Source organism: Microchirus variegatus (genome assembly GCF_963457635.1).
Source record: "Microchirus variegatus genome assembly, chromosome: 1".
Classification (NCBI taxonomy): Eukaryota; Metazoa; Chordata; class Actinopteri; order Pleuronectiformes; family Soleidae; genus Microchirus; species Microchirus variegatus.
The window spans coordinates 26860533-26887827 of record NC_139802.1 but is presented as its reverse complement, the minus strand read 5'-3'; the positions used below and the strand labels follow the sequence as shown (position 1 = coordinate 26887827).

The 27295-nt window shown below is 39.7% G+C and overlaps 1 protein-coding gene across 1 annotated transcript in view; it reads left to right on the top strand.

Annotated features, from left to right (window-relative positions):
- nalf1a (NALCN channel auxiliary factor 1a) overlaps window positions 1–26780 on the top strand; it is a gene marked incomplete at both ends in the record, with an annotated part of 39225 nt that extends 12445 nt beyond the window's left edge. The window contains 2 exons of the mRNA XM_083893474.1: window positions 18573–18744; window positions 26482–26780. Of these exons, the coding sequence (XP_083749600.1) occupies window positions 18573–18744; window positions 26482–26780 (471 nt within the window). The remainder of the gene's footprint in view (window positions 1–18572; window positions 18745–26481) is intronic.
- Window positions 26781–27295: the final 515 nt, after the last annotated feature.

Here is a 27295-nt window from a genome sequence, read left to right as displayed (position 1 = left end):
TGGGAACTCCCTCTTCTTCGGCAAGGAAACTTGCGCCCCAAGTCTCCCTCGTTCATTTGAGCAGCACCACAGTGAGGAGCCATGCAACGCACCTTCATTTATTAATTAAAATATTGATATTTAGCCTGGCGTATCGATTATTGAGGAAGTATGACAATATAACACCAAATCAATATTTAGACCCCCATCTAATTCAAAGTCACTGAAACAAAATCCTTAGAAATACAAGTGCTAAGTAGAACCATACAAGGTTCTTTGGCTTGTCATAGGAGAGCAGTTTTTGGTTCCAGGTAGAACCTTTTATAAAGGTTCCACTTAAAACCCTGTGTTACCAAGAACCCTTTTAAAACCCTTTATTCAGGAAATGGTTTTAAAGGGTTCTCTGGCTAAAAATGGTTCTTACTGGAAACATTAGCGTTACCAAGAACCCTTTCAGAAGCAAATGGTTCCAGGTAGAACCTCAGCCCTTGTAGAAGAACACTTTTGGAACCCATATATAGGGACTATATTCAGCTGTGTGTAATCCACATTTGGTGCTCTACTATTGGATGTTCTTCTAGCAGCGTAACCCCACTTTGCTGAATGCATGCGCGCTCTCGCAGGGGATACAAATCCTGTTGGGGATAACTACCTTGGCATGACAATGTCAGGCTTTTGAGAACATATTCATAACTCATTCCCAACCTAAAATAAAACTCAATCACACTATCTCTGTTTTATCCCGAAGCTTTAGCCCTCTTTGCGCGCTTGACTTGTACAGCTTTCCAGGTAATTCATGAGAATGTTATTAATATTATGCATGCACACGTTTTACGTATATCGTGGAAACAAATTTTGTGGCCACAAATTATTATTATTATTTTTTTGTCCAGTTTCATGTCTGGGGCGCCGTACTAAACAAAACAACAATTTAACATGTTGTTCTTAAAAGACTGTGATGATATAACAGTTAAAAGGAGGTTCATGTTACACACAAGGAGGAACTGTATGGAGCTCTGTTTTCATACACTAGATAAGAACATTACATAAGTATTGTCCTCATATGTGTAACTGAGCTACTAAAGTCCATCCAATAACTCTTTGTGTAGTCTGGGATATCTGAGGTTTGTGGAGAAAATACAATTATAGTCATGTTAAGATAAGATGTATCTGTGATTGTCTGTAAGTAAACTTACAGACAATCTCTCTCTATCTGGGCCAACCTACCCAAGGATGAGATTCCCTTTGCAAAAAAAGGAAGAAGAAAGGTTAAGGCACATGTAAAAAAGAAAACTGAAAAAGAAATCTGTGATATTACTACTGCCCATCAGTGCAAACTCTTTGTGAAGTAGAAAGTTTGTAACCCATAAATCCAGGGCTTGGTTGTGTTCAGACAGAAAAAAACATGGCCTAATTCACACTCTATTATCAAATTGCTAATTGTGTTTCATTTTTCATTTGGAGTGATTTTGCACTTTCATGCTCTCTGTGTTTGATGTGACAATAAGTTGAGCATGATGATGTAAACACTGTATAGTTAGCAGGTAAGCATATTGTGTGGGTGAAGTGCTCTGCAGTCAGTGGTGATCTGTTTCAGAGTGCTGCTTAATTTATCGTGAATCAAAGAGAGACAGAGGATGTCAAACACAGTCCCGATGCCGCTGCGTGACCTCCTCTCCAAATCCTTCCTTCTGATTTGGAGTAGTAGTAGGTAGCCACCTAAGCTTCGAGGAGCTGAATCACAATAACGCTCTCTTCAACAGCATTCAGCTATGTTGGAGTAAAAGTTAAACGCAAATCGGCAGGCATTATCTAATTTCTTCACAATACTCTTATAATACCCACACTCAACAACTGCAGTAATATGATCCAGAGATGTGAGGACTGCTTTTCAAGGCTGTGGTGTTGACGGCATTGGTGGCAGGCATGAGAAGGGGGGCGTATCACTGCAGGAACTAAAGTCAGGCTCCTGGTGTAGGCGTAATGAAAGGCCTCTTGGCTGTTTAACTTCTATTTGTCCTTGTACTTTATATGAACGTCACATTCTTGGATTGCTTTATTGACATTTTTGAAGTATAGTATATCATTGTGATTAATGCCCAAGCGCTACTTTTAACTGGAACCCAACCAGTAGGCTGAATTTTTAATTTGATGAATGACCATTATTTCTGGACTCATGACCTCAGGGTCAAAATAATGGCATGTATTTTCCTCATGCCTTTCCTTCCCCAATGACTTGTATGACTCACTGGTTTAAAGTGCTAATTAGCAAATGTTGACACCATGCTAACATACCCATGCCTACATAGTGAGGAAAGCCTGGCCCACAATAGAGGATAACTGGCCAGATTTTGGTCCCGATCTGGCCCTTCTGACAATCGTGGTTGCCTTACGGTTTTAGGCTGATTTCAACAGATTATCTGTCCAGATGATCATGTAGTGTGAGGGGTTAACAGGTGTGGTTTAATGTCATTGGACACATCAGAGTCTTTCAAATCGTATGTATTAAACATGTTTGTTGCTTACGCGTGAACAGAGGTTGGAGCGTGAGCAGAATCCCGCAATAACCAATGATGGCAAGTTGACTGGGAAACGGATGTTGCATACTTTTGTTCAGTACTGTAACTTGTACAATCCAAGTTGATTCCCTCCTCCCAGCCATGAATTCATCCACTCTTTTTTTGCGTTGTTTCTCCCCACAAAATTGCATTGCATTGCACACACGACACCTATTAACAAACATCAAATGTTGAGTCGTAATTACCAGTGTTGTTGTGGACACGGTCCACTGTGACTCTCTCCACCGTTGACGTGAGATTCCATGCAGAACAATGAGCGAGTAACGTTAAGCAAGAGAGGGCAAGCGAGTCTACTAACACGGACTCGGTTTCATCTTCAGAAAGAAAAAAAAGGACAAAAAAGAGAAAAGTATCACTTATTGTGTATATACTGACAAATGTAAAGGTCTCTGGCTCACCAAATAAAATTACAAAGTCTGACTGATCACTTGGCCAGATGCAGAGCGTGCTGCTAATTAATAAACGTGGAAGCCATGGGTGAAGCGGCCCTTACAATTTGCCTTCCCATCTTAAGCTGTGTCAGCACATTCGGTCCTTGGATTTGTGAGAATTGGTCCTGGAAAGTCCTTGAAAAGTCCTTGAATCCTATGTCAACCAAGGTGTGGAAACCCTGTCCTGAAATGCTGCATTCTTTACATTTTTGACATACATTTTCAGATGATGGTTTGTGTTTTATTGAAGGTTTTTTGGCCATTTGACTCTTCCCCCTCCTTCCATTCCTATCACTAGAAAACTATACAAATTGTGTTTTTTACTACTAGTTTTTCTTAAAATATATATTTTTGGGGGAAATTGGCATTATATCACCTGGCTTAAAGTATCCCAATATATTGTAATGTATCATATCATCACCTCTATATTGGAATAAGTATTGTATCTCTGGCTGCCACTAACAATTATTTTCTTAATTGATTAGTCTGTCAATTATTTTCTTGATTAATTGAGTATGTATTTGGTCCATAAAATGTCAGGAAATGTTGATAAAATGTTGATCAGTGTTTCCCAATGTTCAAAAACAAAACTATTAATTTCTTTGTTATATGGAGCAAATAAACCAGAAAATATTCACATTAAGAAGCTGAAAAATCAGGAAAAAATTATTTGACAACTAATTTAGTAATTGATGAAGAATGGAAAACAAATTGTCACCAGATTATTGCCTTGAGTAGTACAGTCAGTAATTAGCATTAGCATTTAGCACAAAGTAAAGACTGGGATTGACTGAAGAATCTTGTATTATGCAAATACACAAGGCTTTTAATTACGTTTTTTAATGAATTCAGTGACAGTGACTGATGGGAATGTTGATAGTGTTGCATAAGAATCTTCCCCTGGCTTTACCACAGTTATCTATTGGCCATCATTCACACCATGACCTTTCACATTTCCCCCTTTCACGCATACTGAATCTATAATGCCGATTGCTTCTCTCCCCTCAGCCCTCAGGCCAATCGTTCCTTCTCAGCTCTTTGCTGACAATACTGCCCACACTTAATAATTGTCATTTACAGCAGTTAGCTTGAAAAGTGAACATTAGCTGACACCATTCTTCACATGTTATTTTGTTTTCTGTGGACACTCAATTGTGGAGGGTCAACACGCGGTCAGAACAACATACAATACAATTTACCCATGTTCCATACATTGACCAACATATGCATAGCAGCTACAAGTGTAGCTGTTTTAGCTTTTACCTCTTAGCTCATAAAGATTATTCTTCGTCCTGATCAATATGGTGACAAACTACTATAAGGTTCATGCTTATAGCTACTTGTAGCAGTGTTAATTCCATGTTTGAAACACTGTGTAAACAATAACATCAAGAATAGCATAGAATAGCTTCAATAACCATCTTCCATGTTGAATGTACTGTATCTCCTATATTGAATCCATACACTAATACAGAATTTCTCAACTTGTCTTACCCTGGGACCCACATTGACCATGGACCAGGGGTCGCGTTAACCGAATATTTTCCATCATTGACCGTTTTTTTTAAAACGGCAACGGAAAAACCTGACCACTTGGTGGCGAAGACCATATTCCAGTAATTGGCTCTTGTAGAAGAAGAAAAGTAGAAAAAAATAAAAATGTCACAGCAGTTGAGTGTCAGAAGTTTCTTTAAAAAGCCCAATAATGATTTTGATAAGAGGTGAAAAAAGAGGGATAGATGCAGATGAAGATGAAGGACAAACTCAGCCCTTGGCCTCGGCGGAGCGAGGAAGCGGCAGCAAGGAGGTGAGGCGGGAGTACAGAGTTCAGTGGGAGCAGGAGTTCTCCTGGCTGAGGACGGAGGATGGAAAAATCCGGGTGGTGCTGACAGCGTGTTAAAGAGCTATGGACAGGAGGCTTTGGAGCGCATCTGTGACCCGCTCATATTTCACTATTCATTGTTCATATGTAGCTACTGGGGCCACAGTCAGATGTTTTTGTTACTGCGGAGAAAAAGTTACATATTCTTCATATTCTGCTTGATGTGTGTATCCACGGTGTGGATTATTTGTTCAGCTTTTTTGGACTGAATATTAATTAAAAATGAATTAAAATGAAATGCAATTGAATATTTATTATCATTTAAAAAATTGAAGTGACCGGTGAAAGTAGCTTATGACAGGATTTGTATGACCCTGTCAGTCAAAATGACAGACAACAAAAAAGTCTAGCGCAACCTCTGCCATGGACATTAATTCACTACCCACTTTTATAGAATTTCAGAGCACAATAAGAAACTGAGGAAGAACTAGACAACTACATGTATAAAAGTGAATGTGCAAAACACATAAGGCCACAACATGAAATATTTAACTTATATGCATCTCTTTACTTTTGGGGCACAGACTGAGCAGGAATGTGACAACTACGCAGTTGTGCATAGAAGTGAAATATAATTTGTGCCCTTATTTTTTGTGCAGTTTTGACATTTGATTCTATTTCTTTCAGCTTCATGCACGTGCATGAAGCTTCTATGCATATCTTTGTCTTTGAACAAACTCCACCAGCTTGTCTTTGCACTTGGGATGTTTTATTTCTAAATGGCGCCTCAGTTTGGATGGTTTCATGGTCTTGTGTGCAAGCATTTCACGGCATATCAACACTGAGGTCGCTGTCCTTTTCTATCCTTAATGTATTACCAATGGTATTGACCATTTTATCTCTGAACGTTGACACAAAAATAAAACTGAACTTCATAATTTTTTTTTTATTGCCAGTGTGTTTATATTCAAAGTCAGTGGCTCTTATTCTGAAGGCCAGGTCTAAAGGAAGTGAGATATGTTGACTTGATGGTATGTGTGTGAGGAGTCTGGTCAGCTGGTTCATAACAAGGATCCTCCTATGTTTCTGTTGACATATTATAGGCACAAAATGGCAGTAGACATCAACACCAACATCATGTCCATGTCCAACATCTGTCCACGACCCACTCAGAACAGGACCAGGGCCCACTTTTGTGTCAGAACTACTCCCTCCCCCCTGCTATTTGTTTATGTGACCACACAAACATGACTATGGGTCAAATACAGTATTTTCCTAAATTGTCAGACCATTCCTTCTAATGTGCACTGAATGTGCCATAGCTTAACCAGAGCCTGTGAACTTCAGGGACTAGTGCTGAGTTGAGGTTTCTGGGATGTGATTAATAAATGCATAGCATGTGCTCAGTCCAGTTTTTATTGTTTGTCGAAGCACCTCCTACCCCCCGCTCAGCATTTATGCATCCATGTTTATCCTGAAGCGACATCTTTGGGGGGAGGGTTCAGTCAATATGTCCTGGGCTTAGGTCGAGCCTCCTGCAGTCAGCAGGCACTGTGTCGATAGAGAAAGCAGAGCCACACTGACCTATTCAGCGGCTTTTCTGAACTCTGATCCAGCTGAAAATGAATTCTTTAAACCTCTACAGAAGACGAGCTGCAGAGCTGGCATCGAGCCAACCTGGATCCTGTGACCAGAGAGCGTCTTAATCTGCTCGACATGAGACCAAAACTGGAAAAGGACCTCTTGTCCAGTTTAAATTGGGTTTGTTTCCCCGCAGCAGATATTTACAAGCCATCGCTTACGTCTACCTGTTTACATGCATCTGCGTGCAAAAGCAGGCTGAAAACAAATCCTGCCGTGCACATTCATGATCACGTTTTCTCAGAACTAATCTACAAATTATAATTCAGAGAAAATGATGCAATCTTCGCCATCATGCGCTGATGGATCTGATCCTCCATGTCCGCACATGAATCAGGAGCTGACATAAATGACAGCGATCATAGAAATGTCTCGGATCCTGTCAGTCTGCTCTCATGCTCTAACTTCCAATAATGCCATGTGATGTTGTGTAGCATTTCCAGTTTAAAGGTTCCCTGTTCCTGGAAACCCATACAAGACTGTCAATATGATTGATGGATCACTAATCAAGGCCTCTGTTTACTGTTTTTGCCTTTGAAACTTTGTTCTTTTAGAGGTTTGTGCGTGTGTTTTTGCATCATGTAAACATTTAGTACGGTTACTAGGGTTGTGTATCGTTCATAATTGAACCAATGCGGTACCGGTATCATTATCTCGAATTTGGTACTGGTACCAAATAGTACCTCATTTTAGTACTTAAACTAAAATGTTTTTCTGTTGTAAAACAAAGTCTACCACTTTAAGATTTCACAACAGTAACTAAACATAAATAATTGTTAGTTAGAAATAAATACCAGGTCAACAGGTAAACAACAACAACACCCCTCTCTTTTTCTTTTTTTGTCTGACCTTTGTCTCTTGTCACAAACAAGTGTTTCCACCAACACGCTGTGGACTGTGAGCTAACCAGCTGAACGTTAGCCACACGGCTAACGCTAGCCACAGACAGCAGCCTCACGACAAGCAAACCGTTTTTGAAGAGTCACGAGTCAGAGGCTGACCCCGTTTGACGATAATGCGACATGTCACGGCTCTCTCTGCGACAACGCACGGCAACAAAAAAGACACACAAATATTGGTAGCATCAGCTACCAAAAAAAAAAAATGGTTTTGTATTATAGGCAAGGACCTTGCTTTACAAAGGAACCATCTTATGCTGCCATGTCTCGAGAGCAACACTAAAAATATGTCTGATATTTTTTTTTGACGAACTGTCCAGGGTGTACCCCACCTACTGCCCTATGTCAGCTGAGATAGGCACAGTACCCCCCCACGATCCTCCGGCGGAGGATAAAACGGTCGATAACGGATGGATGGATGGATGGATGACTTTTCTGAGCACATGGGGGAAGTTGAACGGTTTAGGGGTTGCACTGAAATTGCAAACCATCTAATTCACTGAGGCCACTCAGCCTCAGAGTGTCATTTTCCTGAAGCTCACATACAGCGTCTGGATATGTTACATCACCAGCGAATGGGATGTAATAAGTGTGGACATCGATGCAGGAAGACAGACAGACACCTGTTTACATCCCTGTCCTGCTGAATTATCCAAGGGTTGCGTCAGTGACCCGCAGCAGCTGCTGTGATTTGAGATGTTAGTGCATCAAAGTCCTGTCACAACATTTTGCCAAGATTGATGGTGTTTCTTTTCTTTCATGTCATGTGCAGCATATGCAAATTTTCCTCTGGTAGTTTTACCGCCCAGTCTTTCTTAAAAACGCGTTCTTATACAGTATAAGTCTTTTCATTATCAAGAATCTCGATTGGATTTTTTTGCACACTCAGTACATTACAGTGCTAAAAAAACAAAACACATCCTGGCTGTAATGAAATGAAGAAACACTTCTGAAAATAGCCCAGGTAGTGTGAGAGCCACTTCCTGTTGTACCGATGCCATGATTTGTGTGAGTGGTAATGATCTGTGTCATTCAGCTTCTAACTGGGATCTCACTGCGTAGCTTGACTCATACGCTTTTTATAGCTGCGGCTGTAATTCCACTTTATAGCATTGTCTGTGTGTGAGTGTGTCAGTGACTTTGTGTGACAACACTGTCCTGCTGCAGAGAAAGAGAGAGAGTGTTGATACTTCACGCCGTGTTCCGTTCAAGTTTTAACATACCCTGAAGCTTTAACTCTACATGAGTACAGTTAACTTGCCTCTTGATTTGTGGCGTTCGGCTCAGGAATAGACTGTCATTATCTGGGTTCACAATTTTATGACTTGTTTTACTACTTCATCACTGTGCACACACTAGACATCATAATGGCTAAATACACACACACGGTACTGTACTTTGGAGCCAATCAACGACTAGAAGAGTCATATAACTGTCCAGAAAAAAGATTATCTTCAGAAACAAATGAGATTAAAGCTCCCCCTGTTGTGTTGCAGCATAAACACATATGGTAAATTTTAGGAGTGCAACTAACCATTATTTACATCTGTTGATTATTTCCAAGAATATCCTAGTACTTCCAATATTCGCTGCATAAAAAGTAAGAAACTGTGGAAAAATGTTGATCGGTATTATTTTAAATGGAACAAAGAAACCACGAAATATTCACTGAAAAATCAGAGAAACTCAGCATTTAATTTTTAGCAAAAAGATTAATTGATTATGAAAATAGTTGACGATTAATTTAGAATCTAAATTAGTAAGTAAAAAGTCCAAATTTTAGATTAATCGTTGCAGCCCTCGTTATTTTATATATATATATATATATATATTTCACTGTATCAATTTTACAGTTGCTAGGTTTTCCAATTTAATCCTGTAAAAGAATAGAAAATATATATATATATTTCCTATTCTTTTACAGGATTAAATTGGAAAACCTAGCAACTGTAAAATTGATACAGTGAAATATCACAATATTATATAAAGTGTAAAATTGTTTAATGGTTTTAACTTATTTGAATGTCTGTTTTCCTTTTTTTAATTAATCATTTTAAATTTATGAAAACTGCTATAAAATGTATTAGTGTTAAAATTCTATAATTTTTAACGGATGTTACCAATAATCCAAAAAATATTCAGTTGACGTTTCAGTCCACTAGATAGCACCAACTTTATCGCTATATCCATCCATCATCTACCGCTTTATTTACCACAGGAGGGTCGCGGGGGGTGCTGTGCCTATCTCAGCTGACATAGAGCGATAGGCGGGGTACACCCTGGACAGTTCTATATCGCAATATATGATTTGCAAATACTATTTTGCAATATCGCGATAATATCATATCGGGATTAAAATATTGTGATAATATTGTGTCAGGACTTAAATATCGGATAATATCGTATGGTGTCTCTGGTGATTCCGACCCCTAATGAAGAGTGTCGATAGACGGCTAACAGAGCTAAGATAGCAGTGAGATCAGTGAATGTTAGAATTATAGTGGGGTTGTTGGGGTTGAAATGTGGCCCAATGTTTAAACACATTTGCATAAACATCTGTAATGGTGTGTCATTATTGTGCTTGTTGTGCTGTGGCTATAAATCCATTTAGGAACAAATGAACCCAACCAAACTAAAACTGTGTCTCTGCGAGGTGAAGTTTTTCCACTGCTGCACATTTGTTTACCATCCATTAGGAGGGCTGCAAAAACAGTCTTAATAGTTTTTCTTGTAGAGAGGCGGAGCATGAGCCACAGAAGGAGATGTTATATGTGTGAGTGGCTTTGGATAAATTGCCAGACCCCACCTACTTGAACATGATGTTATAGCATTGCTGGAGCACTGGGTTCCCAGAACTTCTTTCTTGTTTCATGTGCTCGTCCTCTAAGGAATAATTATTGTTAAGTCTCTGTTCCTCATCCACTTCCATCTGTTGTTTAAAGACCAGGTTGTGGTGAATTAGCAGTGATTTTAATTCTACATAGTTTTTCGTTTAAAGTAGAGCTTCAACTCATTTTTGGTCCATTAAAAAGGCACTCTGTGTTTCCCAGACCTCAGAATGAAGATATTCAGTTTACTGCACCCAGAAAATATTCATATTTAAGTGTAATTAATTGTTGCACGCTTAGTTAAAAAGAAATTATTGGTTTTAATTACCATATATTTTTTGTGTTTGACATTTCCTAACACTGGTACCTTTGCTGCCGAATGCATATTCAGTGAACACGTGCACGTCAACAGCAGCTCCTCCAGTGGTTCCTCTTTGTCTGCAGACAGGCTCTCCCACAGTCTTGTCTGTGTCAGTTGACAGACATGTGAAGGGGAATTGCAAAGGGAAGCCCTGCACCCAGGTGAAACAGAAAGAGAGGGAGAGTCGCTCTGCATGTCTGATTTACACAAGCTGTCAGCCTGAGACACTGAGCTGGTTTTACAACATTTAGTGTGTCAGGTGGGGATGTTGTAGATCCACCTGTGCTGAGCTGTGGATGACCCTGAAGCCACACTGAGAGGAAATCTTCACATCAACTGAGGATCATTTCATTTCATCGTTAATGTTTCTCTTCCTGTGCTGCTGCTAATTTATGTGACGCTACATTTAGCTCAGTAATTCTCCATCCTCTTACATGTAGTGCAGCCTGCTGCCTGCTGGTCGCAACATCAGTACGTTACAAAACAGTGTCACTGACACGCACACACACACACACACACACACACACACACACACACACACACACACACACACACTCACCACTGAGGCATGGTTGTTCGACCATTTCATCTGAGAATGCTTTTTGCTATCAGATTGATTGATTGATGCTCCAAGAGAACACAATGTAAGAACAAAAATGTGCATTCTGACAATTATTTTATGTGCTGAGTAAAACTACGAGCACTAAAATTCATTCAAATTATGATTTCTCTTTTTTGTAATTAGCAAAAACAAATTGGACTTATTTGTCTCCATTGAAAGAGCGACTTGTGCTGTTAATTGGACTGGTGCATCCATATAATAATAAATGTTGTATTGTGAACTAAATGTTTTTTAAATGTAAACTTATCCTTATCTGAACTAGGGCTGGATACACAAAAAATATTTTCCAATATCAATCTTCATTTGTAAGATCTGGTATGGAATTCATAAAATCATTTGATTAACCTTTTAATATATGCCTTTTCACAATCAGGTTTATTGTCAGGTAAAGTTTACACAATACTGAGAATTTGCTCTGGTGAGTTGTGTGCATTGAGAGCAACCGATAAATCATATAAGGACAGTAAAATAGAAAATAGTTATTTACAAAAGAGTGAAAATAATTGAAAACATAAGAGCTCATGCAAACTGTCAGAACGGAAATAGAAAATAAAAATAAAAATAGTGTAATATGAAAACTGCAAACTGTCAGAGTAACAATAGTCAGTGCAATCATGGATCCTCTGCACAATTCTACACACACACACACACACACGCATACATCTGTAAGGCTAGCACATTTAATCACCAATCAATCAATGATTATTTTCATTGTCACTTAATCAGTTGATTATTTTCTCACTTGATTGATTTGCTCTTTCGTCCATAAAATGCAGAGGTTTTGTCCAAAATGGAGCATAGACACCAGAGCATGTCACATTAAAGGAACTGAAAACAACTTAAATAAATAGTTGTCATTTAATGTAGTATTTAGTAAATCACTTAAGAATTGATTCATTGTTGCAGCCTTAACAATCAAAAAATAGAACAATTGATCTGCTATTTTCTCTTCTTTCTTTTTATTTCAATTTGAAAATATTGAATTGTTTCAGGCCGAGTGTAGAAGTATGACAGAAAAAGAGCAGTCCATGACTTCATCGCTAGTTAGTCAGTCAATCAGTTGGTCATCCTTGTTGCAGCTTGAGCCTTTCATTTAGATGTTTTATTGATAAACGTTGGCCTTATATTACCACGTTCTCCTTCACTTCATCTACAGAACTGAAGATTTCAAGTGTTCAGTGCAGATGTAACACCTAAATGGGGTGACATGGCTGGGCCTGCACTGAGATAGACTGCAGGCGTAAATACCCTGGTGGTTACGGTTGCCAGCATGTTGTCTTCTCTGCCTGTGTCTCTAGGCCTCAGTAGCCTACAAGTAGATGAAACTACATCGCGGCAGCAGCTCTTTCAGTGCCAGGTTCTCATTCACACTGATCACACATTAGACTGATCAAATCAGACTCCAGGCCTGCTTCCTGACTAACTCAATTTGCTCTCATACGCTTCCCTTTTCACGTTGAGCACACACACACACACACATGCAGAGATGTGAATGTGGGCTAAAATGTGTGCACACAAACAGAAAACCAACAGCGAGTGGGGCAGTACCCATTGAGCTCTAATGAAAAGCAGAAAAAGCCGTTACCTTGGCAACTGCCAGCATACATCTTCAGGAGGACCCAGATTTCCTGTCTGACTGCGGTCGTATTGTTTTGGTTCTCGCTTGATAGCCGTGGCATCCCTAGACAGATTATCTCAACACTGGCAAGAATTTATGCTACATCATCATGAATTAAAGAGCAGCCATTTGTGCAGACAGAAATCTGAAAATCTTAAGTCATGCATTTACCATCTCTAACAATGATAGAAAGCCCATAACCACTAAAACATGCATGTAATCAAAGATCACGGTGAATTTTTTTTCTTGGCTTTCAGTCACTCTCTCCTCTGCACATTCAGCTGCCGTCTATGAGGAGAACACTGCTGCTAAAAGCAGAGGATTGTGGGAATTAAAGTGTCAGTGTGATTTATCTGAGTCACCCTTGAACATACACAGATGTGTCGCTGCTATAGTGTGAATGAAGGTGTTTATTATGACACAACATCCACAGAAACAAAATAGTTTTTCCCTATGCAATCTGCACAGCGAGTGTCACCTAAATTAAAATGGAGACTGATCTGGCATCAAGTGTTTAAAGGATGAGTTTTCTTCCTGGAAAACGTGGGGGAGGGTTTAATGCGTACAGTATCAACATGAAGTCATAGATGTCGGGAATACATTTCATTTCACCGCAACATTCAAATCCACATCATTATCATTCTCATCAACATCGCCATAATCAGATTATTATAATTATTATAATTGCGTGTGCAACATTTGTTATCTTTGTACGTCAGACCCCCTGTGTGATTTCTCAGCATTTAGAGATACAAGTGACTTGGGAGGAGGGGCAGAATTGGAGATTTACCTTTTTAGCCCTGTGGCGGTGCTGGGTGTAATTTAACCAAACATCCATGACACTTTAAAAACCGCATTGACAGTTAACTATCCCATCTTCAAGCCGCAGATGTTCCCCTGTGGTTAAAAAACACAGGGGATAATTAACTGTGCGTGCAGTGTGTTCTCCATTGTGACATCTTTCTCCTTGGGATTGTGTTTGTGATGACAAACGTGGGTGGCTATGATTGCATAGCCCCGATGCTAAATATTTAGCAAGAGGCAGGAAATGCAAAACTTCCATGGGCTTGATTGCGTCAAAGTAGTGATTGATGACCTCATATTATACATTTAAAGGCTACAAAAGCCTTCCTCAATTATGTCACGGATCAATGGGATTCAGCGTAAACAGCATACAAGGAACCTCTGTGTTGAGCAAGGAGCCTTTAGCCGAGATAAGGGTTGATTCTATAGAGGTCAGGTGACCTCACTTAGAGTCGGTCAACCCTGACTCAATTGATATACTACAGGCAATTTTTCACACTATGCACAGTTCACCCCAGAGGCGCTAAAGGACTTAAAGTGATAGGTCAGGTTTTTGGAAGTGTCATTGTTTATGTATTAACACATTATCAATACAGTCTTTGATTAAAGTGCTGCCATTTTGGTGACTTTGGTTTGGGAAAGAGAATAATTCTCAAAAATAGATAGTTTGGGTAATTCATAGTACCTCCTTAACATAGGCAGGGTCGTCATAGCACGGCTGTGCAAAACTGCTGTGACACAGTTTTATCTGGATCTCGCCAGCCACCAAACACAGGGATGCCTGCACCCAGTTGATGAACAACTGTGTATTTTTGCCAACAGCAGCCATGTATTTCTCGCTGTAATACGTTTGCTGGTTTTTAAAAATGTCAGGTTTGTTTCTAGTGTCAGACGTTACGCTCATGACTCTTCCACTGACGACACTCTCTGACCAATCAGTGGCCGGCAGTTGGTTGACATTTTAGTATCGACTCAGCTCGCTTGGAACTTCGCCCCAGAGCAGGTTGCAAAAAATGCACCAGGTAGTAGGTACTATCCCAATGAAAAAGAAAAAAAAAGTAGTGCCAAGTAGTGCTAAACCTGTATAATGGAAAAACCCAATAGATTATTATTATTATGTGAGCATTTGAGGACCCATATTATTCAAAATCAACTTTTTAATCATTTTAATACTAATATTTGGGACTCTGGAGGCCTTACCCTATCCTCCTCAGTCTAAGTACAGGAAATAAAACACACAATGTTGACTTCCGCACACATTGGGACGTGACAGTGCGCTAAATTCCTGTAATTGTTGTCTCGCAGAGCTCCGCTTTGTCCGCAAAACACGCGAGAGTGCTGACAAGGGCAACGGTATCCGAAAACGGGTCCGCATAGTCCGCTAAAAGTTCTATTCTTGGCTCCACAGTGCAGCACAGAGTCCTACACAAACTTACAGCCTCAGAGGATTTATCTGTCCAGTGGATACATGTTATATATGACAGCAATGTGCCTGCTAGAGCCTGCAAATTATCACTTTTCCAAATGCTAACTGCTGTTAGCTCCCAGTAGCCTCTGTGGCTGATGTCATTTACTGTCCCTTATGTTTTGTTTTACTTTTTTTTTAAAAAGTAAAACAAAACATAAGGGACTATGTTTTACTACTAAACATTGTGTTCTTAACAGGGCTGTTCTGCTGTGGTGCTTCATCCTTATGGTATTTTGACCAAAGCATGTCACAGACATGTTCATTAGGACACCAGGAAACTAGGTTAACGTGGAGAAATAGGGAGTATTATGGGACCTTTAAGTGGCTCAAATCTGCCATGTTCTCAGTGCTAGCTCAGTGAATCCAGTGTTGATAATGTGTCAATACAACCACACTTCAAAAACACAGAACTAAATCTTTAATGTAACCTTTTTCTTCACTTTAGTGGTCCCCAACACCTTTGAACCTAATTTGTTATTTTAAATCTCTGTTAATGTTGAACACTTTATTATTCAGCTTCTTGGTATCTGATTGCTGGTAATTGTCTGTTTTGTCCATGATTCATGACTTGGAAAATCACTGTTGTACCACTACTGCCTGAGTGTGCCACATCACTACCTTCACACTTTGATCAGTGAAAACTGCACTCTAGTCTTTTGACATAATGGATAATATGTCGCAAGAATACATGACACAGGCACATGAGGCACAGTGACTGATAGAAGCCACTCTGATGGAACAGTCCAAGTTGCTGATGCTGACAACAGAGTAACCTTGTGTGGGTTAAACATGATGCTGTGCTGTGCACATATATTCGCCACTGCCTGTGGACACAGAATGACAGGAATACGCCTCTGTACATCAGGGAAAACTCCTTACATCACCTTGCAAACCTCGCTAACACGAGCCAGGAACATGTGAGATGCAGGAAGTGATGGTACTGCATGTCACAGACACAGGCCTGGGGTCAGCTTCTGTTAGCAGTTTGGTTTTCACAGACCTACAACATGTTATATGTCAGTACAGAAACATCAACATATATGTTATGTGTATTATACATATACATATATATTATATGTTTAGATTTAGGAAATTAAATATTCTTACATAAAAATGGTTGGAATGCTTTTCCTGTTGTTAACATAACTATGAGTAGCAATACGGGAAATAACGGCTACATTAATACATACACTTGAATGTGATAATATAAACATTATTATATTGTGCAAATTTGTCAGGGACTATTGCAGTTTCAAGCCCAGGGTCTCGTGTCTAAACATGTATCGTTAACATTTTAATGTCCCGGTTTCAATACCAATTTTTCCCAGTTTTCAACACAATCAAAACAACTATTATGGCACTTTACTTATTTTTGAATGCATACTCAAATGTTTATAATATTCTGATGTACTTGCAATTACCTAATAGTGGTGGGGGAAAAAAATAGATTCACATTGGAATCGAGATTCTAATCATCCACGATTCTGAAACGATTCATAAACTTCAAAAATCTATATTTGAAAAAAACTTTTCTACTTTGAAAAACCACACAAAACACCAGTTTGTGTACAGTTTATTTTTGTAACTTCTGGGAGAAAAAGGCAGCTAGCCTTAGCTTTTATTTATGCAAGTTATTGTTTGTACAGTAAGTAAGTTTTTATTTGTTTTTTAATGAATAAATGTTAACTTTTGTCTTAAGTTTGCCTTTGTGTGATCACATTATCTTATACAAACTGTATTGTTTTGATGCCATAATTTGCCTTAACACACTATGCATTGTATCAATTTTTGAATCGAGAATTGTAAGAAATGAGAATCGGTTTGAATCGAATTTTGACCCTAAGAATCGGAATCGAATCGTGAGCCACCCAAAGATTCACATCCCTATTACCTAACAACAGATATTTCACTGATTTCCCTGTTAGTCAGTCAATCAGTTGTTTATCCAGACTGTTGTTTACCTACGTAGCTGCAGTAAACAATATGGTGTCTCCATGAATACATGCATGTGTGCATGAATATTATGAATATTTCTACTAATTTTTTAACCTTATTAACACTGTGGCTTTACAGTAGTCCAAAAAGAAATCAATGACTTTGTCAAACTTTCGAAAAGCAAATATTTACTTTTACATAAAGTGTTAGTGTTTTGTGTGATGTCCTTGCAAAGGAACGTCTGTTAACGTTTGTTAACATGTATACAACTGAACTTGCGTGGCAAGGTCTCGTTGCAAAGGTCACATGGACTCATCAGAATTTCAGCTGACCATGTTAGACTTTGGTGACAGGAGACGGTTTGAAACAAATCAGATTACAGCTTCTGTATGAGACACTGTCTGTTTCTTGGTGCTGTAATTTCCCTTCTCTGGTGGTAATCCCAGTAAAAAAGCTTATCAAGGAAAGGCTACACTGAGAATGAATCCAGCAGACTGTGGTTTGCCCTGAGTTCATTTTATTTTGCTAAGCTTTCCAGGCCTGAGGCTTTGGCTGGTACATGTCACCATCTGTCTCCTTATGCACATTCTCTGCATTTTCGATCACATGCTGCGTCTTATTATTGCTCTTGCAGGAGAACAGAGACTTGAAGTTATTGAGGTAAATTTGTTTTGTGTGACATTGATATAACCTGGACTGAATATATGTATCCAGTGCAAAGCTAAAACTTGTTAAGTAAATGTGATTGACTAATTGACATTTGTGTTGATTGTTTAAAATGTGAAAGATTCAGTGCTTTTCTTTGCCTTATATGATGGTTGATGTAATATATTTTGGTTTCGGACAGAAGGAGGAGTCAATGCAATACTTAGTTTCAGATATCAGAAAAACAAAAGCAGGAACGTGTTACAATCCTAACACAAGAATAGACTGTAAAATGTACATAAAAAGCAGCAATGGCATTTTATTGTGTTCTATTTATTTCTTCTTTATGAGCGCGGAGTATTTGTTCCACACTTGGTGACTGGTGATTACAATGTGTGGTAACAAACTAATGAAATGATTGGAAGTTTACTTATTGAAAATGTTAGCTGTAGCCCCTGTCTGATATTAAAGTACCTTTAACTTTTAACTATTCTGAAAGTAAATAATGAGGTTCTCCACCTGCTGCATCAGCCTGTCATTATTTATATAAACTAACCAATCATTACATTGTATTTTCTGAGGTTTGCTTTCTGTTGGTTAATTCTCTGCAGTGAGACTAATCCAGAGTGGCTCTGCTAACAGACTGGCCTTGGCTGAAATCTCCTGAGCTTTTATTAATGCATTAAGTGCTCAGTATCTATTCAGGAAAAGATTTTGTGTCTGGTGCTCAGTGGTTTACAGGTAATTACTTTGCTGGATGATGTGTCGGGATGATAAATAAGGACCAAGCATATGTTTTTGCTTCTTGGTTAAAAATGAACGCTCCTTTTTAACTAAGGGAGGCCTAACAGGCTTGAGGAGCCAAATAACTTTCAAACCAAACCTCAACTAGAGCACAACATATTTACTCCATGTAATCTTTTGTCTCTCTTCCCCTCAGACGGCCTATAAGCCCTGGCTGTGTGCTCAGTATTTCCCCACCACGCAGCAGTCGTGTCAGAGGAAAGTACCGTGCCACCAGTACTGCCTGGAGGTCCAGCAGAGCTGTCCGTTCATTCTGCCCGACAACGACGACCTGATCCACGGCGGCAGCCCCAGCTTCATCTGCACAGGTTAATACCAACTCCTCATGTTCCTCTCAGAAAGAGAGAGCCTCCTCATGTCATTACTCTCAGTGAATAGCATTTTATATGAGGCCACTCAGTATTAATTCATCCTTAATGTGTGTCTCCATATTGGCTGAATGGTATTCCTCAAGGAAAACAAGAGATGTGTTTCTCAAGGCTTTCTGATGACATCTAGTGGTGCATTCCAGCGCTGCCAAGCTCATGCAAGGACAGTTTAACAATGCACTGATGAATTGAATTTGGCCCGTCTCTCAATATTTACTGCAATTTATACAGTAGTAATCACCAAGAACCCCGCCACAGAGGAGCAGACACTGGCTGATTGCCAAAGCACAGACAAGCAACATAATATCATGAGCTGAAAAGCCCACACAGGTGTGTGCAGTGTTACCAACCAAAATAGACCACAAATGTGCCTGTAACTGAGTGGAAAATAATAATCTAAGGAGCTGTTTGAAAAAATGACTCCCGGTGATCAGAAAAGGTTGATGTCAACAATGTAGAAAGTCGCTTTTACTGACCTTCAAATGGCAACAGGAAGGAGCTAGTTTTCTGTTTAGATCATAAAATGCAATCTGAGAGTTACCCTTGATGATCTTGAGCTGTCCTGGCACCAGAGGCAGCAGAGAAACCACACCTCACGCTGCTGCTTCATCATCATGAGATGATGTTTTCATGTGTGCTGCCCCTTTTGAAACTATACATACTACATAGCCTCCCAGAAAATTCTACCTGAGTTTAATACGTTCACAAACCTCTTTTCCAGGGGCTTGGTGCAGTCCTGGCATCAAAGTGACTGAAGGGCCAACCATTTGAAATAAAATCAATTGATTTAAAGCTCCAGTGTGCAACATCTGTCACCAAAACAGTGTTAGTGTTGCTGCCACCTCAGACTTACCTGAGACCTCAGGTGAGCCTTCTGAAAGGACGACTGTAAGTCCATACACTAATGTTTCTGAGAACGTGGGATAATGCCATTGTTTACTTGTGTAACTGTTATGCTTCTACTGTCCCTTCGTCAGTTGTGATGTAATCTGCATCTCTATGTGTCTTCAAAGACACAAAAACAAAACATTGCTCTACTGAGAAACACAGAGAGAGTTGTGTGGAGCTGATGGACTTAATCAGCATTGAATTCAGCTCATCTGACAATGATTTGAAGGACATCATTCATTTATTTTGAAAAGTTACACACTTCAGCCCTAACTGTGTAATAGTTTAGAAAAGGTGAACTAATAATATTTCACTACTACACAAATTAAATACACATTAATTTGGGTATTTTTAGTTAGTGATTATTTGCATTTCTGATTAATCTGCCGATTGTTTTCTTATTTAAAGTGGACATATTATGCAAAACCAACTTTTTAATAATTTAAATCCTTATATTTGGGACTCTGGAGGCCCTATCAGTGTGAAAAAAGATGACTCACTCATGTTTCTGTGGTCCTCCTCCAGGCTTTTAGCTAGGATTTTTTTAGAGGGTGTCCCCCCTTAAAATAAATTGCGGAGCTTTTGAAAAATTGAGGTAAAAATGGGGCATTCTGAGGCTTTTTGAAGAATCATTATGGTGACTCATGAAGTAAGGGCAAGTAACTCAAAATGGAAAAAAAACTGAAAAACCTAAATTAATTATTGTGCCAATTTTGTAACATTTATTTATCTTTGTTTGTTTTTAAATCTAATTTTGTTGTTATGGCTTGGACTGTGTGTACTGACATCACCAAAGTCAAGGCATTGCAATTATAGAGGGTGCCCCTCATCTGGTGCGGGCCTTATTTTTCTGCGCACCGCCCCTGCTGACTCTGCTCTTCACTCTCCTGCATTGTGCGCCGCTGTACGCGGATCCGAATCCAAAGCAGAATGGATGGATGGATTTCTCTATGCGCAGTTTTATCCACACATCCATATATGACACATACATAATGATCTTTATGACGAGGATCGAGTACAGTCACGATGAAATACAGCGGATCCAAGTAGATCTTAGAAAATGTGTTGACAGATTCTGAAGAGCGCACTTTTTATTATTTTCACGCCGTGGTCTCATTCTTTTTTTAGAAGACGCTTTAGCGCTGTATTTAAGGGAATAACAGATGCATCAACAGATGAGCTGATCTCTTTAGTTAACTGCTCAAACGGCGAGAAGAGAGTCCTGTTGCCGGGAGTTCATAATCCGCGCTGCGCTGCAGCCAAGTTTCGCTTTTATGCAAAGAGACTCTTGTGGTATACACGCTGGTATAGACAGGCGCGCGCTGGCCGTAGTTTTTTCGACCAGCATGCACCTGTCTATACCCGCGTGTCATCACAACATCGTTTCGGTGGTTAACGGGGGAAAAATAGGGCGTCTTTAGGGCGTCCTGCCTAAAAGTAGGGGCGTCTAATTTCTTATTATTTTCAGTACAGGGCGTCCCCAGGATGCCCGGACGCCCTGCTGGCTAAAAGCCTGTCCTCCTCAGTCTAAGTACATGAGATAAAACACAGGATGTTGACTTCTGCACTCATTGGGACGTCACAATGTGCTAAATTCCCGGAGTTGTTGTCTCTCGGAGCTCCACTTTGTCCGTAAAACACGCGAGAGTGCTGGCAAGGGCAACAGTATCCGAAAACTGAAGTCTGCTATTCTATCAGTCTATTCTTGGCTCCACAGTGCAGCACAGAGTTCTGAACAAACTTCCATCCTCAGAGGATTTATCTGTCCAGTAGATACATGTTATATATGACAGCAACGTGCCTGCTTGAGCCTGCAAATTATCACTTTTCCAAATGCTAAGTTTCGTTTAACTTCTTTTTTTTATTATTATTCTTGTAAGGTGGATCTAAAGAGATACTACTAAACAGAGCGTTCTGAACAGGGCTGTTTTGGCAGGGTGATTGAACTGCTGTGGTGTTTCATCCTTACGGTATTTTGACCAAAACATGTCACAGACATATTCATTAGTACACCAGGGAACTAGTTTAAAGTTGAACTCGACCGGAAGTTCCTATTAACGCTGTTTTTTTGGTGTGTATCTGCGTCATTACCTTGTTTATGAAGCCCTGAAGTTTCTAAACAAACAGTTCAGCCACTGCTGAGAACGCTGTGTTTATTGTAATCTCGGGGCTCAGCGAGATCTCTGAAAATCCTGTAATAGTTACGTAAACAGCGGTTCTCCTGAACTAGTCCGGGCACATCCGGTTGCGTACATTGAACCGCAGAAGAAGAATAACGTCCGTTGTGGAGGTGTTTCACGAGCGACAGTGTCTTCTGACTCTGTCAAAGTCATAAAAGGGACTGCGGATGGGAGTCGTGAAGAAGCTATTTTTAAACACTGTTAAAACAAAGTGTTGATAATGAGGAGCAGTGCATCCACCGTTCCAGAGGGGGGGAGCTGTGCTTCTGAGAGTTGGTGTGCTGAATAGTATTGGCCAATCACAAGACTCTGTCTTCTGGGGGTCAGAGTTCACTCTGAAACATTGCGGCTGACGAACAGCGTCAGAAAAGAGGATTTCAATCGGCTCGTTTACAGCAACTAGGAGGTTTTTGACCATAAAAACAAGTTAATATGTAAGTAGACCTCCATAACTAACATTTATGTGCAACAGGACCACTCTATGTGACCTTTAACTTGGAGAAATAGGGTGTAATATGAGCCCTTTAATTGATGTGTTATTTGTACAGTAGTTCCCAAACTTTTCACAGTCCCCTACCCCTTCAGACAATTGGAGCTCCACCCATGTACCCCCTATCTGTCTGTAAGAAAAATCTTGATCTCCATTTCCTAAACCTCAAGCTGAAGAACAATGCTATTCAATGTCCATTTTTTTTCCAATTAATCAATTATCATAATAATATTATGATAATTGAACTGAATTGTCAAATAATATTTGACAATTCAGTTTCAATCATCCCTAGCAACACTAAATTCTTTAATAACCATTTTCCATAATGTAAATCAATTGATAATAGGGAGGCGATAATTCTTCTGCACCTCCTTTGTGCTCTGTTTACAACCTTTGTTAACACTGGCCCTTCACAGTAGACGGTGACCAATCACAAAGCTCCTAGTAGGATGGAATAGAAAAGGGAGGGAAATGTTTTCTTTCATTTTTAATTTTCTTGACTGAACACATCGTTCCTTACGATGTGATATGATGCACCATACATTATTGGTGCACCATACCAATATCACAATACAATGATTCTGTGATAATAAATATATTGCGAGACAATCATATAGCGATACATCATGATCTGTGTAACTGAAGAAAACAAAATGTATGTGAAATGTTAAAAGTGCAGGATTTTTCTAATTGTTCACAACATAGAGAACAATGTGCATAAAGTCTATGTATTGAACGTGGAGCATGTCTTAGCGTAGCTTTCTTTGCCATTATCCTGCAGTAAACTCTGGCAGGGACTGTGCACTTTAGAGCACCTTAAAGATATTTAAGATATCGATGTTTGCCTTGGCGTATCGATTATAGGATTGCACAAGTGATGATATATCACAAAATCGATATTTTCACCCACCCCTACTGCAGATGTCTAAACCTTAAACAGAGGGGGCAAAAGACAGAGTTGTATGAGGTAAGCACAGTTGTGGACTGTGAATATTTGAATGATTAATTCAGTGTAGAACAACACAGTGAGATAGATTCTAACTCAGAGGTCAATAATAATGTCACTTTTCTTTCACAGTCAACTTGCCAATAGGATGTTTTTTTTTAATGATTATTATTTTTCTAAGTGAAGTTGAAAGCTCAAAGAAAATATGGAGCCTCCTCAGCGGAATTATATTTGTACAGTAAACACAACAGAGCAATAAGGGAGATGCCAATCAAACACAGCATGACATGTACTTCCCCCTCACAGGCTTGAGGAGACGACTAATCAGGTAGAATAATTAAAACGCCTGGTGTTTATCATAGCAAACTTTTGTGCCCTTAAATAAATAGATTGAGTTGCAGTTTTTAAAAATCCTGACACGTTTTTGGTCTAGAACATAACTTCATCCATGCCAGATCAGCTTGACCTAGATCTGCTCTCATCCATCAGCTGCCCTCTCCTTGTGCCTTTCAATGAGAACTCTCCAGCTGAGTTTTCCCTGTGCAGATGAGTGCAGCGACAACTCACTCTGCACGCCGGCTACTTATGACTTCCACAGTCATCAGCTGATGCAGCGATGCATTGCCCCGTGTGTAGCAGTGGCCTTTAATTTAAGTTCAGACAAGGGTCACTGTGTCTCTGCCTCCCTGTGGTGATCAGAGCTGCACACTGTGGTCTGCTGGGTTTGATCCACTTACAGTTTAGGGGTGGGGTGGGACTATTGATGAGGTAACAATCAGTATTGCTTTTAAAATGATCGCTGCAGTAGATGCTGGTTTTATAGGCTTCATTCAGAAGTACTCGCTCTGTTTAGATGAAGCTGTTCTATTGTATACCTCAGTTTTCTTTGTCTGGTCATTTATTATGCAGTTAATGCTTGCAGTTTACTGCATTATTTAAACTTTATGCCACTTTCAAAATGCTGTGATGAAGCATATTTATTTGTGTGGTAGCAAATGTGCAAGATTACAAGCTGATAATAATAAATTTGTATAATCTAAAACGAAATATTTTGGGACAGAGGAACACTCAGCATCATCAATGTTGATGTTATAATTCATATTTTGTATGGTGAGGAAGAGCTGCTTCTTTGGCTCTGTTTTGTTTGTTCTGTCTATAAGTTTGAGATAAAAACCACTCCATAATTAAATAATAAATCCAAAATGAACAACCCACAACATACAACAACCTTGAGTTCAGTCATGAAAATTTAAAATGAAAGAAAACCTTTCCCTTTTTCTATTCCATCCAACTACGAGCTATGTGTTTGGTCACTGTCTCCTGTGAAGGACCAGCGTTAACAAAGGTTGTAAACAGGATTATTATTACACTATTATCACTTGATTTACTTTATGGTAAAAGATTATTAAAGAATATCGTGTTGCTATGGATGGAGATTCAGTGGCAGAGAGGGAATAAAAACGGTTTGATTATTCCAATTAAAAGTCAGAGGCATCAAAATATATTCATGTAAAAAAAAAAAGTGGTGCTGTGGCCACAGCTGACCTTTACAAGACAATGGCAAACTTTTAAAACCTCCAACAGCAAACTGAATAAAGACAGTTACAGCATTATTAAAGTGTTTTCAAGGTCTAGTGTGTAACATTTTATAGGGTTTATGGGCAGAAATGTAATATACTACCTATAAGTGTGTTTGATGTTGAGTGTGATGAAAAGTGTTTTATTAATTTATCTTGTCCAGTGTATTTTATGATTATTTTTTACCTAAATGCAGGTTCATGGATTCAGGATTGTCATGTGTTGCAATAATTCTGCAGCAAATAATAAGCAATAATGTATGTATGTATGTATGTTAGAGTAAAAAACTAAATTAAATTAAAGGTGCCATATGTAAGAATGTGGCCAAAAACGGTTACTACATTCAAATTCAAAATACCGAGGTCTTTTAGGTTTCGATTTCTGACGTAACTGGCAACCCATGGTTGCTCGGCAGCGGAGACTCTACTAACGGCAATGATTGGTAGACGGCGGTAGGTGGCGCCACATGCCAAAACATGATTTCAAAACATAAACATGATTTGAAGTCTGCAAAAGATTTTGTCTGTACTGTTGTTGTTGGTGAGTTCAGTTTGTTATATGAACATTATTCCTGAGTCTCTGTGACATATTAGGAGGATTTTATGGCCAGTTGCTTTACATTTATTACATAATGCACCTTTAAGTTTTATACTATAATAATAACAAACTCCAGTGATAACAAGCATTAAATAACAGGCCTTTTACAGTATATGTACTGTATGTAAGGGTCGTGTTTCTTCAGCAGCCTGAACTGACAAAAAAAGTCTGAATTTCATATTTTTAAGAAAAAGCCTACTACACAACAGCATCCTTTCTGGTATGTGAAGGCCACCGTAGTTCACTGAAGTGCATGGTAAAAAGAATGGGGGGGGGGAGAGTCCTCGGTTTGTTACAGTTTGCAGTGCCACCATTAGATGTCACTAAAGGCCTGTACATAACCCACAAGAAGGTGGCAAGAACAAAGTTAGTTCTGGAGGACAGGACAATTCTTACTTCATGAGAAACTCAAGTGCAGAACTCCTCCCCTCACACTGCAGCACACAACGCTCACGCTAAGCATTAACCACGCCGACTTCAGATTTCTGACCAATCACACAATAGTTGTCAGATACCAAACAAAAAAGTTCTGCCCAGATGATGTGTCGAGATCAACTCCCAAACAAACTTGTAGCCCTAGGAGAGAGAACACATTTCTGCCAAAGTGGAACTTTAACATCAGTGACACCAACCGGGCTGAAGCTGCAAAACTCCTCTCTGTTTTATTGTGTTCAATCAATCAATCAATCTTTATTTGTATAGCCCACAGTTTACAAAACATAGTTTGTCTCACGGGACTTCACAGGGTTGGTAACATCCTCTGTCCTTAGACCTTCGACCAGGGTAAGGAAAAACTACCAGGGGGTAAAAAACCCTTGTAACAGGGAAAAGGGTAGAAACCTTAGGGAGAACCACAGGTGAGGGATCCACTCCCTTAACGGACACACGTGCAGTAGATGTTACCAAAAAACATACAATACACAATGACAAAGAATAAAAAGTTTGACTGTATATGCTGCATCCTACAATGTTTTCTACCTGTGTGGTCTGTTTCTCAGGACTCTTGGGAGATCGTCAGTCAGACAGCGTGGCGGAGTGCTGCGACGTCCGATGGGACTCCAAAATGGACAACCCTTCAGGCGGGACGCTAAAAAGGACTGCTTCTTCCTGCCAGCCTGAGGGGGCCACGGTCACCTCCGCCGCCTCCCCCAGACTGTGCAGCGGGCGACTGAAGATCTGCCTGTTGGCTCTCGTCCTCCTACACACTGTCATCGTCATTTCAGCCTCCCATAATTCTACGTTGGTGGGCATGGCTGCCATTTTCTCACCAGAGGAGAGTGCTTCTAATGAGGAGTGAACATTGGGGTTGAATTAAGACGTGAATTGAAGCTTGTGAGGCGTGATGATGCTCTAGAGGATTGTGGCTTTTTACACTGTTGTGGCCGCCAGGGACACATGTGGCGAGACACACTGGAAATGCCTCTACAATCTGCCGTAGATGAACCATCAACCACAGGTAGTGGGAGGGTTTTAACTGGAGCTAAGGGCGCTGGGATTGGACATCGACAAACCGAGACGTTTGGGAACCACCCCCCTGAAGAACTGACCTCTTACCACTTGAAACCTGCTCATTGTTTCTATTCCATCCAAATGTTTTCTAGCATAATGTCCCTCCTCTCCTTACTTCCTCCCTTCCTTCCCTTCACCCTCTCCTTCTGTCTCAGCATATGTGTGTGTGTGTGCATGTGAACAGCACATCCGAGGAAAAACAGACATTGATGGAGTGTGTGCATTCATCATTACCCTTTAGATATTTTGCTGCATTATTTTTCACATGCCAGAATGTTTTTGACATATCAGCTGTTCCACTTC